Source organism: Oncorhynchus nerka, linkage group LG3 (assembly GCF_034236695.1).
Source record: "Oncorhynchus nerka isolate Pitt River linkage group LG3, Oner_Uvic_2.0, whole genome shotgun sequence".
NCBI classification, from domain to species: Eukaryota; Metazoa; Chordata; class Actinopteri; order Salmoniformes; family Salmonidae; genus Oncorhynchus; species Oncorhynchus nerka.
The window spans coordinates 53,458,565-53,473,010 of record NC_088398.1 but is presented as its reverse complement, the minus strand read 5'-3'; the positions used below and the strand labels follow the sequence as shown (position 1 = coordinate 53,473,010).

General features: G+C 43.3%; 1 protein-coding gene across 2 annotated transcripts; it reads left to right on the top strand.

Moving 5' to 3' along the window:
• The first annotated feature begins 1,632 nt into the window (after nt 1-1,632).
• On the top strand, nt 1,633-14,177 carry LOC115115725 (vesicle-trafficking protein SEC22a-like). 2 transcript variants are annotated; one of them, XM_029644209.2, is made up of 7 exons: nt 1,633-1,737; nt 2,590-2,803; nt 5,481-5,644; nt 5,946-6,119; nt 9,260-9,378; nt 9,678-9,746; nt 13,380-14,177. In XM_029644209.2, exons 2-7 carry the CDS (start codon nt 2,622-2,624, stop codon nt 13,578-13,580), a joined length of 909 nt encoding a protein of 302 aa, XP_029500069.2. In that variant the 5' UTR covers nt 1,633-1,737; nt 2,590-2,621; the 3' UTR covers nt 13,581-14,177. The 2 variants fall into 2 exon arrangements, with proteins under 2 accessions (XP_029500069.2, XP_029500075.2); XM_029644215.2 differs by lacking the exon at nt 1,633-1,737 and adding an exon at nt 2,180-2,424.
• The last annotated feature ends 269 nt before the right edge of the window (nt 14,178-14,446 follow it).

The following is a 14,446-nucleotide window of genomic DNA, read 5'->3' as shown; positions in this document are numbered from 1 at the left end:
TACTTCAGGTCACAGGAGGTTGGTGGCACCTTAATTGTGGATGGTAATGGCTGGAGCAGAATGAATGGAATTGTATCAAATACATCAAACGCATGGTTTCCATATGTTTGATGCCGTACCATCAGCTAGGTTCCAGCCATTATTATGAGCCGTCCTCCCTTCAGCAGCCTCCACTGCTTCAGGGTTTCTTTCGGGCAGAGCATAATTCAGTTGGTGGTACAGTAACCGAAAAAGGTTGGGAACCACTGCTCTATGTGACAGTGTACACACTTTCAGTTTGTTTGCCAACTCATAGAAGAAGAAATGGACTACTTCAAAATCAAGATGGCGCTGCCATGCTCTCACAGATGCCATAATGTGATAGATACAATTTTGTGATGTCTATCTAAACTCTGTCTGATAAACACAGACAGAGTTTCTATCCTGTGTGTACAGTAGCTAGCTAGCTTTCCAATGGATGTAACTGGAACGGACTACGCTTGGTGGGAAGATGGCGGAAGTGGATGCAGAGTTCGAATCAAACAGTGTGTCGAGCAAATTTGGTGAAGACGAAGGTTCTGAATGGACAACAGTAGTATCAAAAACTGGAACATAAAGGAAATTGTCTAAAATTGGAGTGGAGCATACGTGTGTGAATGCTAATGAATCACTTGTTGGGATGCGTTTGTTGAGTTGTATTGTATTTCATTCATTGTATTTCTGAAGAACAGAGGAAGATTGCAGTGGGTCTCAAAAGGATCCGGACAACTAAAGTGTGTGTTTTGAACTTCGGGGGTAGAGCACCAGTCACAAGAGTCATCTCAGGGGTGATGACGGATATTCAGGTTGAATACCTGAAGAGAATTCCTGGTGTGGTTGGTGCCCAGCATCTGACCCACTGGGTGAATGGCGAACAAGACGAAAGTCTGTTGGTCCTGTTGTTTTTTGATGTAGAGCAAACACCTACGCAAGTGTTGCTTGGTTTTATAAGATCCGCCATAAGAGGCTTCGTCCCCAAACCCCTGCATTGTATGAATTGTAAAGGATTTGGCCATGTTTAAAGTGTGTGCAGACGAACAGAGTATACTGAAGAACGGTGTGTAGAAGGACGACTGTGTTGCAATTGTGGTGGGGATCATGAGTTCCTGGAGTGACCTGTAAGGGTGAAGGAGATTGAGGTTGCAAAAGTTAGAGCGCTCAATCGAATCTCCTATGGAGGCGATTCAAATAATTGAGAAAATTGAGTGATGCTAGTGAAGATATGGTAGTGGATACACCACAGCCTTTGGTAAATGTTTGCTTCCAGACAAAAGATACTCTGTGTGTTAAAACGTTGGAATTTGTTGCGTTCATTGCCACAGTTATAAATTGTACAGTACAAGTCTCAAAGAAGTCTAAGAAACTGGACATTATTGTGGCTGTGGCAGAAACGTTTTTGGGACTTACTAAGGATTTTACTTCTGAAGACTTGTAAGGGGTACTGGCACCGGAAGACCCGCCCTCCCATGTTCCACTTGAGCCTGTGTAAGCATCAGGTCAAATCAGTAAAAAAAAAAAAAACAGAAAAGTTGTTAGATTTTTTTTTAGTTAGTTCGTTTTTTTGTTCTGTTTCCATCCCGCATAGTAGGTGGCGGGATGCAGATTCAATTGTGTGATCGCCAATACACCATAGAAGAAGAATGGATGTAGCTATAAAAATTAAACGTGCCTGGTGGTGGTACGGTAGCAGCAACGTCGCATTGACACGTGTCTTTTCAGGTTAGCTTGCAAAATAACAATTAATGTCCATGTGTTTTGAAGGCCATGCTTGACAATATTAGTTTTGCTTTTCCTAGCTAGCGTCCTACAGCAGTAGCCATGTGCATTAACTAGCTGGTAACTTTAGTTAGCTAATTGACAGCAGGTAGGAGAGCGCAAAGGGCTTGTTTGAGGAATTAACGTTAACTAACTAGCCAGATAACTTTAGCAAGGTGGCGCCTTTGTTTTTGAAGTTATGCGATATAGATATAGCTAGATTTTGCAATGCTTTTAAAAGCTCCGACTTTTGTCGGACTATTGAATATGCGATGTAAATGAAGCTAAACCGCTAACTAGCACACTCTTTAATTGCGCCACCCTCAAAGGTTTACCCAGCATTATCCTGCTGCAAAAGGTAACTAGCTACTTGTCCAGTGTTGCTGAGCTAGCAATGCCCAGACAATCGCTTATGCTTGGACCATATCATGGCAAACTGACAAATGTTTCAGGCTCACTCAAGACACGTGTACCCTGTTAATAACTAGCTTGCTAGCGAGCGTCTAGACGGTATTGCGAACTGACAAATGTTTCAGGCGCACTCAAGACACATGTACCCTGTTAATACCTAGCTTGCTAGCGAGCGTCTAGACGGTGTGGTGGGCACACAGTTGTCGTTAGTACTAGCGGTTCCTCAAGGTGCTATCCAAGGTACTGAACCGTGGCAGTCTAGATTAGATGGTAGTATTGATATGCTGCCAGGCTGATCTGGCAATTTTAGTTAAAATGTATCAGATTTAGTTAAATTTTTATCAGAATGCTCATGACTTCACAATCCCCATGCCCTTGAATCTATGAACATGCTCTGTTTTGAAGGTGTCAGTCCGGAGTGCGTATAGAGCAGTAAGATGTCCATGGTACTGTTTGCCTTGGTGATGAGGAGTACGGATGGTCTACCCCTGTCTGCCACCACAGACTATGAGCAGGACGAAGGCCTACAGGAAACCAAGAAGCAGATCAAAACTCTGTCTGAGAAACTCTCCACGTTCCCAAGCCGCTGCTCTCTGAAGACAGGAAAGTTCAATATCCAGTAAGTTTGGCTTAACTGTGAATCATAGTGGTATTAACTCTTGTAGTAGACTTTGATATTTTCACCACCCAAAGTTGCTAGCAGTACTCTATACCCGCTCAGACTGCATCCGAAGCAGTGTCCTCCGAACATGTGCAGACCAGCTGGCTAGAGTTTTTACGGATGTATTCAACATCTATCCCAGTCTGTCCCCACTTGCTTCAAGCTGTCCACCATTGTTCCTGTGCCCAAGAAAGCAAAAGTAATTTTGCTCAGTTACCATCACCCCGTAGGTCTCACTTCTGTCATGAAGTGCTTTGAGAGTTAAGGAACATGACTTCCAACTTACCCTACACCCTAGGCCCACTACAATTTGCGTAACGCCCCAAAAGATACAGCTGACGCAATCGCAGTCACACTGCCCTATCCCATCTGGACATAAGGAATATCTATGTATAATTATAATAATGCTGTTTTTTGACTACAGCTCAGCCTTCAACACTATAGTGCCCTCCAAGCTCATCACTAAGCTCAGGCCCTGGGTCTGAACCCATCTCTGTGCAACGGATTCCTAATGGGCTGACCCCAGGTGGTGAAGGTGGGCAACACCTCCACTATGCCGAACCTCAACACATGGTGGCCCCACAAGGGTGTGTTCTCAGCCCCCTCCTGTACTCCCTGTTTACCCATGACTGTGTCCACATGTATCTAACTCAATCAAGTTTGAAGACGACACAACATTGATAGGTCTTATTACCAACAATGACAAGACAGGGTGGAGGTGAGGGCTCTGGCAGAGTGCCAGAAAACAAAAACACCCTCTCCCTCAGTCAACAAAAGGAAGGAGCCTATCGTAGACTTCAGGAGACAGCCGAGAGAGCACGCCCCCATCCACATCGACGGGGCCACAGTGGCGAGGTTGAAATTCTTCAAGTTCCTCGACGTGCACATCACTGACAAACTGAAATGATCCATTCACAATGTGTTGAAGGCGCAACAGTGCTTCTTCAACCTCAGGAGGCTGAAGAAATTTGGCTTGTCCCTTAAAACCTTCACAAATTTCTACAGATGCACCATCGCGAGCATCCTGTTGTGCTGTATCACATCCTTATATGGCAATTGCGCCATCCACAACTGCAGGGCTCTCCAGAGGGTGGTGCTGTAAGCCCAACGCATCACCGGGGGCACACTGCCTGCCCTCCAGGACATCTACAGCACCTGGTGTCACAGGAAGGTCAAGAAGATCAAGGACCTCCGCCACCCGAGCCACGGCATGTTCACCCCGCTACCATCTAGAAGACGCAGAGAGTACAGCTGGGACCGAGAGACTGAAAAAAAAAAAAAAAAAAATTTTTTAGATCTCCAGGCCATCAGACTGTTAAATAGTCACCACTAGCTGGCCTCTGCCCAGTACCCTGCCCTGAACTTAGCCATTGTTCCTTGCCAGCTACCACCCGGTACTCTACCCTGCACCTTAGACTGCTGCCCTATGTGTACAGAGTCATTCGACACTGGTGACTTTAATGTTTACATACTCTTTTACCCACCATATGTATATTCTGTATTGTGGTCTAGGCTTAATCCTATATAACTACTGCTGTAAACACCCTTTTCTATTAATTTACTGTCCATTTACCGTCATATATTTATATTCTGGACTGATATTGCTAATTATGATATTTCATAATTCCTTCATTGACATTTTTGAGATTTGTATGTATTGTTGGGTATTACTGCACTGGAGTTATAAATCATGAGCATTTCTCTGCACTTGCAAAAACCTACAATATATATATATATATATACGTGACCAATAATATTTGATAGTATAATTTTGCTTTGAATGGTGGTGTTATCACTCTGTCCTCATTTTATAAAATGCTTAGAGATCATCTGTTTACATGGAAATGGGTTATTAGCTAATCGGTCCCATTAAGACAGCAGATATTGGCTTGAATAAAAAGGCCTGTATACACACGCGCATCCCTCTCTCCAGCAGCAGGGTTGGTTGGCCATCCACTCTACAGTCTGAAGCCTCATTTGATATCTCAAGGTCCTTTAATCAAGGCTCAACGTTGGCCTTGACACTGAAGGAAAGGAACTGAGGATGTGCCAGACATCATTTAAATCACTGGTTAATTTAATGGAAAGATTTAAAGATCCTTTTGGGCAATGCCTAACTCTGATGTATTGGACCTTTGAGGGGTTCTGCTCTGGGTGGGTGGGGCCTTTAGTCAGCCCCTGCCTGGAACTCTCCAAATTATTCATCATAAGCAGAGGGGGGGGGGGGAGCTCGCGGTTCCCACGTTCCCCCTCTCTTTTAAATGCCTGTTGGGTGAGTTTCTTTCTGAAGTTATTTAGTGGTAAACATACTGGCATCGCTCTGCTCTACAATGCAGTCACACAACTAACAAGCCTTCAAGCCACCTGATATTGATTAGATTTTCTGTAGTTTTATTGATGAATTTGTTGGAAACACGTCTGTGGTGAGGATTATTTTTTGTTAGGCTATATCTTAGAGATCATTCTCCAAACAGATGGTATGCCAGTGTTTGTTACAGACATTAATTGAATTTGGTCTTAAAGGTCATCACATGCAGGGACTTTTCTTAGTTTTTCTGATTTGGTTGGTGTACTTAGATACTGTACTTCCCACTGTTCAGCACTGCAATTGCAGTAGATGATGGTTGTGTGTTAGTTTCACCAGTTCTCTGGGAATAGGATATCTGGTGGTGTGTACGGAGAACTGTCCCAACGCCATGGCCTTCTGTTTCCTGCAAGAGCTGCAGAACGAGGTTCTCCAAAGGTGCGACGGCTTTCTCATCCGCAACGCTGTGAGGCCTTACTCCTTCAGTGAGTTTGGTGAGTCTCGCCTCTGTTTTCCCTAGCCTGGTCCCATGTTTGTTGGTCCTGTAACCAACTCATATGGTCGGTATCGCATGATATGTGACCCCGGCTATGTTTTCTCTACAAATGCATATTTTGCCTTACTGTCAAATCAAACCGGGTTTCCCTGTTATTTTTTAAGCAACACTTTCAAATTGAAACCCTGTTGTACCTCTAATTACTATTATACTAATCCTGTAACATCAGATGCTGCTATGACCTTCCTTTCTAGCATGGGTTGTATTTTAATACCTTTTTTTAAAACTGGCACTTCCAGACGACTTCCTCCAGGATACGAAGCAGCGCTACAATAGCTCCTGCTCTCTGACCTCTAAGATCAACCTGGCTGACATGCAGTCAGAGCTCAAGATGATACCCACATACCAGCTGTCCCCTGAGGACCTACGGTTTGGCTTCTCATGCCCCAAGGTCTTCCAGTACAAGAGCATATGTAAGTTCCACACATGCGCACACACCAGGGTTTCCGTTAGCCGGTAATAGCTGGCTTTTGGCTGGAATTCTTTTTTGAAAAGCTGATGAATAATATTGGTGCTGGCCAATTGTCCGGGATAAAACAATTCCCATTGCGACATGCTTTTTAGCCTATTCAATGATTGACATGCCAGTCGACGTAAATACATTTGACTGGTCGGTCTATAGGTTAAATTGCATGATTTAGTTGAATTAAATTGGAACGTACAGTATATTCATTACGCATCTTAACACGCGTGTACAGCATACAGATACAGAGCATTCTGCTGCAGCATCTTTTTTTAATTTTTAATTTTTATTTTTTTTTACCTTTATTTAACCAGGCAAGTCAGTTAAGAACACATTCTTATTTTCAATGACGGCCTGGGAACAGTGGGTTAACTGCCTGTTCAGGGGCAGAACGACAGATTTGTACCTTGTCAGCTCGGGGGTTTGAACTCGCAACCTTCCGGTTACTAGTCCAACGCTCTAACCACTAGGCTACGCTGCCGCCCCAATCTTGTGGAAAGAGGCCAGAGTTCCCGAGTTGGATGACTGTTGAAGTACATTTTTACAAGCCCCCCCCAGTTCAGTTATTTTGAACGCAGCAACTGAAGGCAGGCTTAATCGGGGTCACACCACTTTGTAATGAGCTGGAGGAGGTATGTATTTAGACATACTTCATTGTTTGAAACCTGAATGTTTAAATGCATATTATGAGGCATGTCAAAGTAGCCTATTGGGGTCTCTTTCTAAATTTTATATAATGGATATTTGTATCTGTCACAAACTGCTCACATGTGAACTGTTTTTCCTCTAATTGCATTATGGAACAAACATTACTGCATAGCCTACTGCCTTGTGTGCATTGCTGCACTTATGTGAATAACTGTGTGTTGAATGACAAATGGATTTCATCTGCATTCCAGCCAACTCATTCTAATTGTCCCTTATCCCATTTACCTAAGCCTTTACTGTAGGTATCTCCCATTGTCACGTTAGCACATGTTTAAAATGGCTTCCATCCATTCCATACCTCTAGGACAGCTTGGTTGGGGAACAGAGCCTAAGTTAATCACATTGAAAGCCTTATGGGGCAGCTCTCTGAATGACACCTTAACCTGCAGCTGTTTGTGTGTCTGGCCCGGCCACTCCATTAGTGATCCCTGACTGAGACAGGCCTCCATAGAGCCCCCGCCTGCCTCTCCTGACACTCTGGATCAGTAACTTCTGACACCTTCACATCTGTAACCCCAGCGAAGTGATTCTGCCCTTGGTCACCACAGCTCCTCTCTCTCCCTCAAGAACCACTGCTTTCCTATCGCTCACTGTGGATATGGGAAGAGTAGGCTGATAATCACATTGTTTTAACGCTGTAGTTAAGATTCCACATTTTGGGATTGAATCAGTGGTTTCTTTTCAGATGTTGGGAGAATTCGATGATTGCACATGATGGTGTAGTGCAGGGATATTCAACTGGAGGCCCGAGGGCTAGATCTCACCCTTTTATCAATTTAGTCTTGTCCCTTGTGACAGACTGGCTGATACCTTGTCATCTTAAAGGCTTGAAAGAGGAACAAACATTTATTTTTTAGTAAGTCCGCAGTTTTTAAAATAAATGAAGTACTTTTATAAAGTAAACGCACATGGCTGATGGCTAAAACAAAATGTTTTTTCAACACATTCAGGAAACACCTTTTCAAGGAAACACAGGCCCCGATTGCACGCACCTGTGTCGATTAGCCATTCCCACCAATTAGGCAATACAACTGGCAATGTTTGGAGATGACAGTGCAGTTAATGGATAAATGAATGCTGAGTTGATGCAGAAAATAAATGGCATTGCATCACAATCAATACTTTGAATCAATTAAAACAAATATAAATTTATTCCATAGTGAACATGAATTAAAAACAAATCTGACCTAATGGCAAGCGCTACAAGGCCTATTAGTGTGGTTTCTGGCTGTTTTTCTAGCGCTAATTTGGCATGTTTAAAAAAATGTAATTTGCTTTGACTTTGTCTCTTTCAATGGTTTGGACTATAAGCTATTATTATGACCCCATGCATGAGAACTACGACTCCAAATGTCAGTCTGAATGATGTTCCAGGAACACATACTGTACGCGCCTTCTGTTTCGCTCTGTGATGCAACATGTTCACATGTAATGCTATAACCTAATGACCGGGGGAAATGAATTCAAAGCGTCCTTCAGACTGACATTTGGAATTGGGCTACTTGATTGCCATCTATTTGTTATTTATAACTTTTATTGAGATGATGGCAAGGTCAGCTTCAAATTTGTTTTCTTAAAACAGAGAATAAAATAAATAGCTTGCTGGTCCATGTTTTCACTCTGTGTTAGGGGAGGAGACATTTTGTTTTCAGAGGATTTGAAAACTACCTGATTACTGTAAAATGTTGATTGAAGTGCTTTGTATGGCATGTGTTTTTGATAGTTCTGAAGACTACATCTGGCAACCCTGGCAGCCAGTAGTCCCATTGGATAACATGTCCTAATAAGCTAAGAAGGGTTCAGACTCCTGATTACCCCAAAAACACATTCTTATGAGACTGTTATTAACTAATAATTTAGCTTTAGTGTTACCGCCCATTAATTCTGTTTGTCCGCATCACTTTGAGGCCATTCTAGAGTGAGCTCAGCATCCCACAATCCTGAGCTGTGGTGGAGAAGCAACATGAGGAATATAGCAGGGGCAGAGATGCCTCTTTTTCCTTAGATGTTGTGGTTTCTAGTTTTGCTGTTGGTCTTTTTGTTGGTGTCTGTCCCCTCCAGCAATTCACTTTTTGAATGTGACTCCCATAACAAATATAGTCGAGTAGCCCTGGTGTAGTGCTTCACCATTTTCTTTTTCACCTATTCTCAGAACCCGTACACTAATCCTGCTCTATGTAGCTATTTTTAATATTGATATGAATGTAGTCACGACTACTTCACACAAAACCCTAAGTCAGTGAAGTCTCTGGCAGGGAGTGTTTTGTGATGTCCTTCAGGACAGGATGTGGCTGTTTATCAGAGCTTCTTAATGCATCTATGGCTCATTGGCCAGCAGGTCATTACTGCTGATTCTTTACAGTTCCCTTCCTTTCCTCCCAGCTCCCAGCCAGCAGTTTGAGCCGGTGTCTCTACCTGGCATCATCTCCTGTGTGCTAAGCATCTTCTGTGGAGGCCTCAATCTACTCCAAGGGTTTCATGCCATAGAGGGCTTTATGCAGGTACAGTAAGACCGTAGAGATGCATTGCATTTGATTTCATTCTATGGGTATGACAAAAGTCAACACCTGTAACTATAATATGTAAAACCAAGCCTTCATAGGAATCATTTAAACACCTCTTAGTTGGAGGTGAGCTTATGCAGTTCAGCAGCTATTTTTGTCCAGTGCTTTGGTTAGCTGGTTTCACCAAGCCTTTGTGAAAGCCTACCTGCTGCTAAACATTCAGTGGCTATACATGAATTTATCTCAATCTATACTTCTCCTTTCTCTACCTCCTTACCTGTCCTGTGCATCTGCAGAGTTACAACGACGAAGACTTTAATGACATGATTTCCTTTTTCCTGGGCACAGCAGCCTGTTTGTATCAGGTAAGTGATGCTAGTATGAGTAAGAGCTGCTTGCCTCTGCCTGGCTGACACTGCTGAGTGACTAACAACCCTGCACTTTACATCACAGCATGATTTACGCCACAACTCTGTGTACAGAGGGGGGTGTTAGACCATGTGCATTTGGGAAATATTCAGACCCCTTCCCTATCCACATTATGTTACAGCCTTATTCTAAAATGTATGAAATAAATAAGTTCCGCATCAATCTATGCTACCCCATAATGATAATGTGAAAACAGGTTTTGCAAATGTATTAAAAGTAAAAAAGAACATTAAAAAAATACCTTTACACAAGACTCAAAATTGAGCTCGGGTGCATCCTGTTTCCATTTATCATCCTTGAATCTACAGCTTGATTGGAATTCACCCTTTGGTAAATTCAATTGATTCTACATGATTTGGAAAGGCACTCCTCGTATATAATTAGTCCCACAGTTGTCAGAGCAAAAACCAAGCCGTGAGGTTGAAGGAATTGTCTGCAGAGCTCAGACAGGATTATGTTTAGGCACAGATCTGGGGAAGGGTAACAAAATATTTCTGCAGCATTGAAGGTCCCCAAGAATGGTGGTTTTCAGCTGCAAACACGGAGACTAGTCAGGATTGAGGCAAAGTACATCCTTGATGAACACCTGCTCCAGAGCACTCAGGACCTCACTGGGGTGATGGTTCACCTTCCAACAGGACAACGACCTTAAGCACACAGTCAGGACAACGCAGGAGTGGCTTCGGGACAAGTGTCTGAATATCCTTGAGTGGCCCAGCTATAACCCGATCAAACATCTCTGGAGAGACCTGAAAATAGCTGTGCAGCGATACTCCCCATCCAACCTGACAGAGCTTGAGAGGATCTGCAGAGAAGAATGGGAGAAACTCCCCAAATAAAGATGTGCCAAGTTTGTAGTGTCATACCCAAGAAGGCTGTAATCGCTGCCAAAGGGCTTTCAACAAGGTACTGAGTAAAGAGTCTGCATACTTATGTAAATGTAATATTGCAAACATTTCTAAACTTGTTTTTAGGGATGCACGATATATCGGCGAACATATCGGAATCGGCCGATATTAGCTAAAAATGCCAACATCTGGTATCGACCGATGTCTAGTTTAACGCCCTGATGTCAAAGCTGACGTGCATATCTATATAACGTACGTACATGACTTAATGACGCCACGAAAAATGTGGCACTATGTACAACGCAGCATTCCTAAACTAGCACACAATGTATGCTGTGTGGATCGAGCAGTCAGCAGAGTAACAAATGCGAGATCCATTGAAGCCAAAATAATGTAATTCATTGCCCTTGACAATCAACCGTTCTGTCGTGGGTGATGTTTGCTTTTGCCGACTGGTCGAGCACCGGTACAGACTACCAAGTGCGCTATTTTTCAGATGTTGCACAGTAATGCGTTACTGCTATTAGCTTCACGACGCATACTTTGGACTGCCGTTTGCATCTTTGCGTGTCAAGATGCAGTAGCACTGTCAAAGCTGTACAGAAGTCTGCAAACACCGGCCACAAACGGTGTGTTTACAATACCGCGTTGGTAATAAAGCATCATTTGTTTAACCACAACTTCTGGGGTAGCTAGCTTTAGCTTGGTACCTAGCTAGCACCAATACAACCAGCCTGAAAACAATGACCACTAGAACCTGCAGTCATTTTTCATTCTTCGCAAATGATTTAGGAATCCTTCTGAGTAAGTATTAACTAGGTTGCCACTTGTTCGCCTATTGAAATTGAACTTCAGTTCATGAAAATAAATAGCTAGTCAGCTTGGGCAACAGGTTTAAGTTGCTAACATTATAAGCAGCCAGCTAGTTTCATCTGGCTAAAGAGGCTCGATGGTTTGTGAAGCTAGCCACAGTAAGGGTTAGGCACAATAGTGGCATTTGCCGTTTGCCTTCAAAATAAGTGTTGACAGTAATACGAATAGCCATAAGTATGGTATAATTCTACTAACTGCAAAATCCACTATTGTGGCTAATCCTATTGTGGCTAGCTTCACATAGATGGGTCTGACTTCCATTAATCAAATAAGAACCATCTTATAAATGAGAGATTTTTAGATGACACCTAGCTATATAGTTAGCTACCTACTGAACAAAACAGCACAGCAAGTATGTGGGAGAGAAAGATAATACATTTTTAGAATAAGGCTGTAATGTCAAAGGGTCTGAATACTTTCCAAATTCACTGTATATGCAGAAGTATGTGGACACCCCTTCAAATTAGTGGATTAGGCTATTTTTAGCCACAGGTTGCTGACAGATATATAAAATTGAGCACACAGCCATGCAATCTCCATACACGAACATTGGCATTAGAATGGCCTTACTGAAGTGCTCAGTGACTTTCAATGTGGCACTGTCATTGGATGCAACCTTTCCAACAAGTCGAATTTCTACCCTGCTAGTGCTGCCCCAACTTACAACTGTAAGTGCTGTTATTGGGAAGTGGAAACGTCTAGGAGCAGCAACGGCTCTGCTGCGAAGTGGTAGGCCACACAAGCTCTCAGAAAGGGACCGCTGAAGCAGAGCACGTGAAATTCTGTCCTCAGTTGCAACACTTAGTACCGAGTTCCAAACTGCCTCTGGAAGCAACGTCAGCACAATAGCTGTTTGTCGGGAGCTTAATGAAATGGGTTTCCATGGCTGAGCAGCCACACCATGCGCAATGCCAAGTGACGGCTGGAGTGGTGTAAAGCTTGTTGTCATTGGATGCTGGAGCAGTGGAAACTCCTTCTCTGGAGTGATTAATCATGTTTCACCATCTTGCAGTCTGATGGATGAATCTGGGTTTGGCGGATGCCAGGAGAACCGCTACCTTACCCAATACGTAGTGCCAACTGAAGTTTTTAGGCGGAATAATGGTCTGGGGCTGTTTCTCATGGTTCGGGCAACGCCACTTAGTTCCAGTGACGGGAAATCTTAACACTACAGCATCCAATGACATTCTAGATTCTGTGTTTCCAAATTTGTGTCAACAGTTTTGGGGAAGGCCCTTTCCAGTTTCAGCATGACAGTGACGCTGTGTACAAAGCGAGGTCCATACAGAAATGGTTTGTCGACTGACCTGCACGAGCCCTGACCTCAACCACATCGAACACCTCTGGGATGAATTGGAATGCTGACTGCGAGCCAGGCCTAGTTGCCCAACATACGTGCCCGCACTCACTAATGCTCTTGTGGCTGAATGGATGCAAGTCCCCGCAGCAATGTACCAACATCTAGTGGAAAGCATTCCCAGAAGAGTGGAGGCTGTAATGGCAGCAAATGGGGCCCCAACTCCACATTAATGCCCATGATTTTGGGATGGGATGTTCGACTAGCAGGTGTCCACATACTTTTGGTTGTGTAGTCTAGCTACAATTTTCACATTGTACTCAAGTGTCCTTGGGTACATTGAAAGATATGTATTTGTTTTAAATGGAGCCTATGGCTTTTTTTCTTTCTCGTAGCGGATTGACACGTGCACTAAATTGGGGCATCCTGATTTTAAAATCATTGATCGTTACTCGCTTGGTTTGAAAGCCAAAAGATTGGCTTTCTGCAAGGGATCTTCATTTTCAATACAATGCAGTAGCTCTAGTGTCAGTTGACCTTTCTCTCTGCAGTTTTACCTGTTTGCTTACTTCTCTGTGAGGAGGAACAGTAAGTCATTCCTGGCCTTCGTCCTGATCTGTCTGTCCAACATCTGCCTGTTTGAACTGAGGAACATGTGGCAGATCCTCTTCCACGTGACTGTAGCGGCCTTCATGACACTACAGATCAGACTGAGGCAGCTGCAGTGCAAATCTCCGGACTACAACGTCTGACAAACCACAACCACGAGACTTACAACCAAACAACGGGGGGGGGGGGGGGGGGGGGAGAGACTAAAACAAACCAACTTTGTCTGAAAGATACTTACCGCCAACAGCAAAACTAGAAACCACTACAATGTCTAAGGTAAAGAGGTATCTCTGCCTTTGTCTTCCTCACGTTGCTTCTCCACCACAGCTCTGGATGCTGAGCTCACTCTAGCGTGACCTCCAAAGTGATGCAGACCAATAGGATTAATGGGTGGTGCCGCTACAGCTAACTTATTAGTTAATTGGCTAATAACAATCATGAATGTCTTTGGTGGAATTAACAGGAGTCTGAACAGGGGTTTCTGTCTTCGACTATTAGGACATGTTAGTAAATTGGACTACTGGAGACCAGGGTTTCTTAATGTGGTCCTCTTTGCCATGTGTACTGCATGTCCAGTGAGGGTTAGGCCAGTACTCAACTGTCATTCTCTGAATCCCTGACATCCCATACATGTCTCACATGTTTTGACCATATTTGTAGTTCAATTTTTTGTTGTTGACATGGCTAGTAAATATTTGTATTGATTATGAATTGACTTTTGAATAAATGATGTGCATGATTATGGTCTTTTATTTTGGCCAGTGATTTTAATTTTTTTTGTTTTTTAAGGCATGCAATTATGAACACTTACTAAGCCTGTAATGTCCATGTTTGACTTTTTGTTGCAGGCATCAGTCATATGCTATTGCTTGATAGCAGAGTTGGGTATGGCATGTTTAAACAAGTGGTGTTATCCCACTGTCAGCATTGTCCTCATCTTGTCAACTGACAGACCCCTGGTGCAGCGGTGGTAACAGCAGCCACTGCTGGAAATGATTTAATTTACCTG

Excerpts from the sequence above, each read along its gene's own strand:
- LOC115115725 (XM_029644209.2), top strand. The coding sequence starts at position 2,622 with ATGTCCATGGTACTGTTTGCCTTGGTGATGAGGAGTACGGATGGTCTA. Across the intron at positions 5,645-5,945 it reads TTACTCCTTCAGTGAGTTTG|ACGACTTCCTCCAGGATACG; the intron begins GTGAGTCTCGCC and ends TGGCACTTCCAG. Across the intron at positions 9,379-9,677 it reads CCATAGAGGGCTTTATGCAG|AGTTACAACGACGAAGACTT; the intron begins GTACAGTAAGAC and ends GTGCATCTGCAG.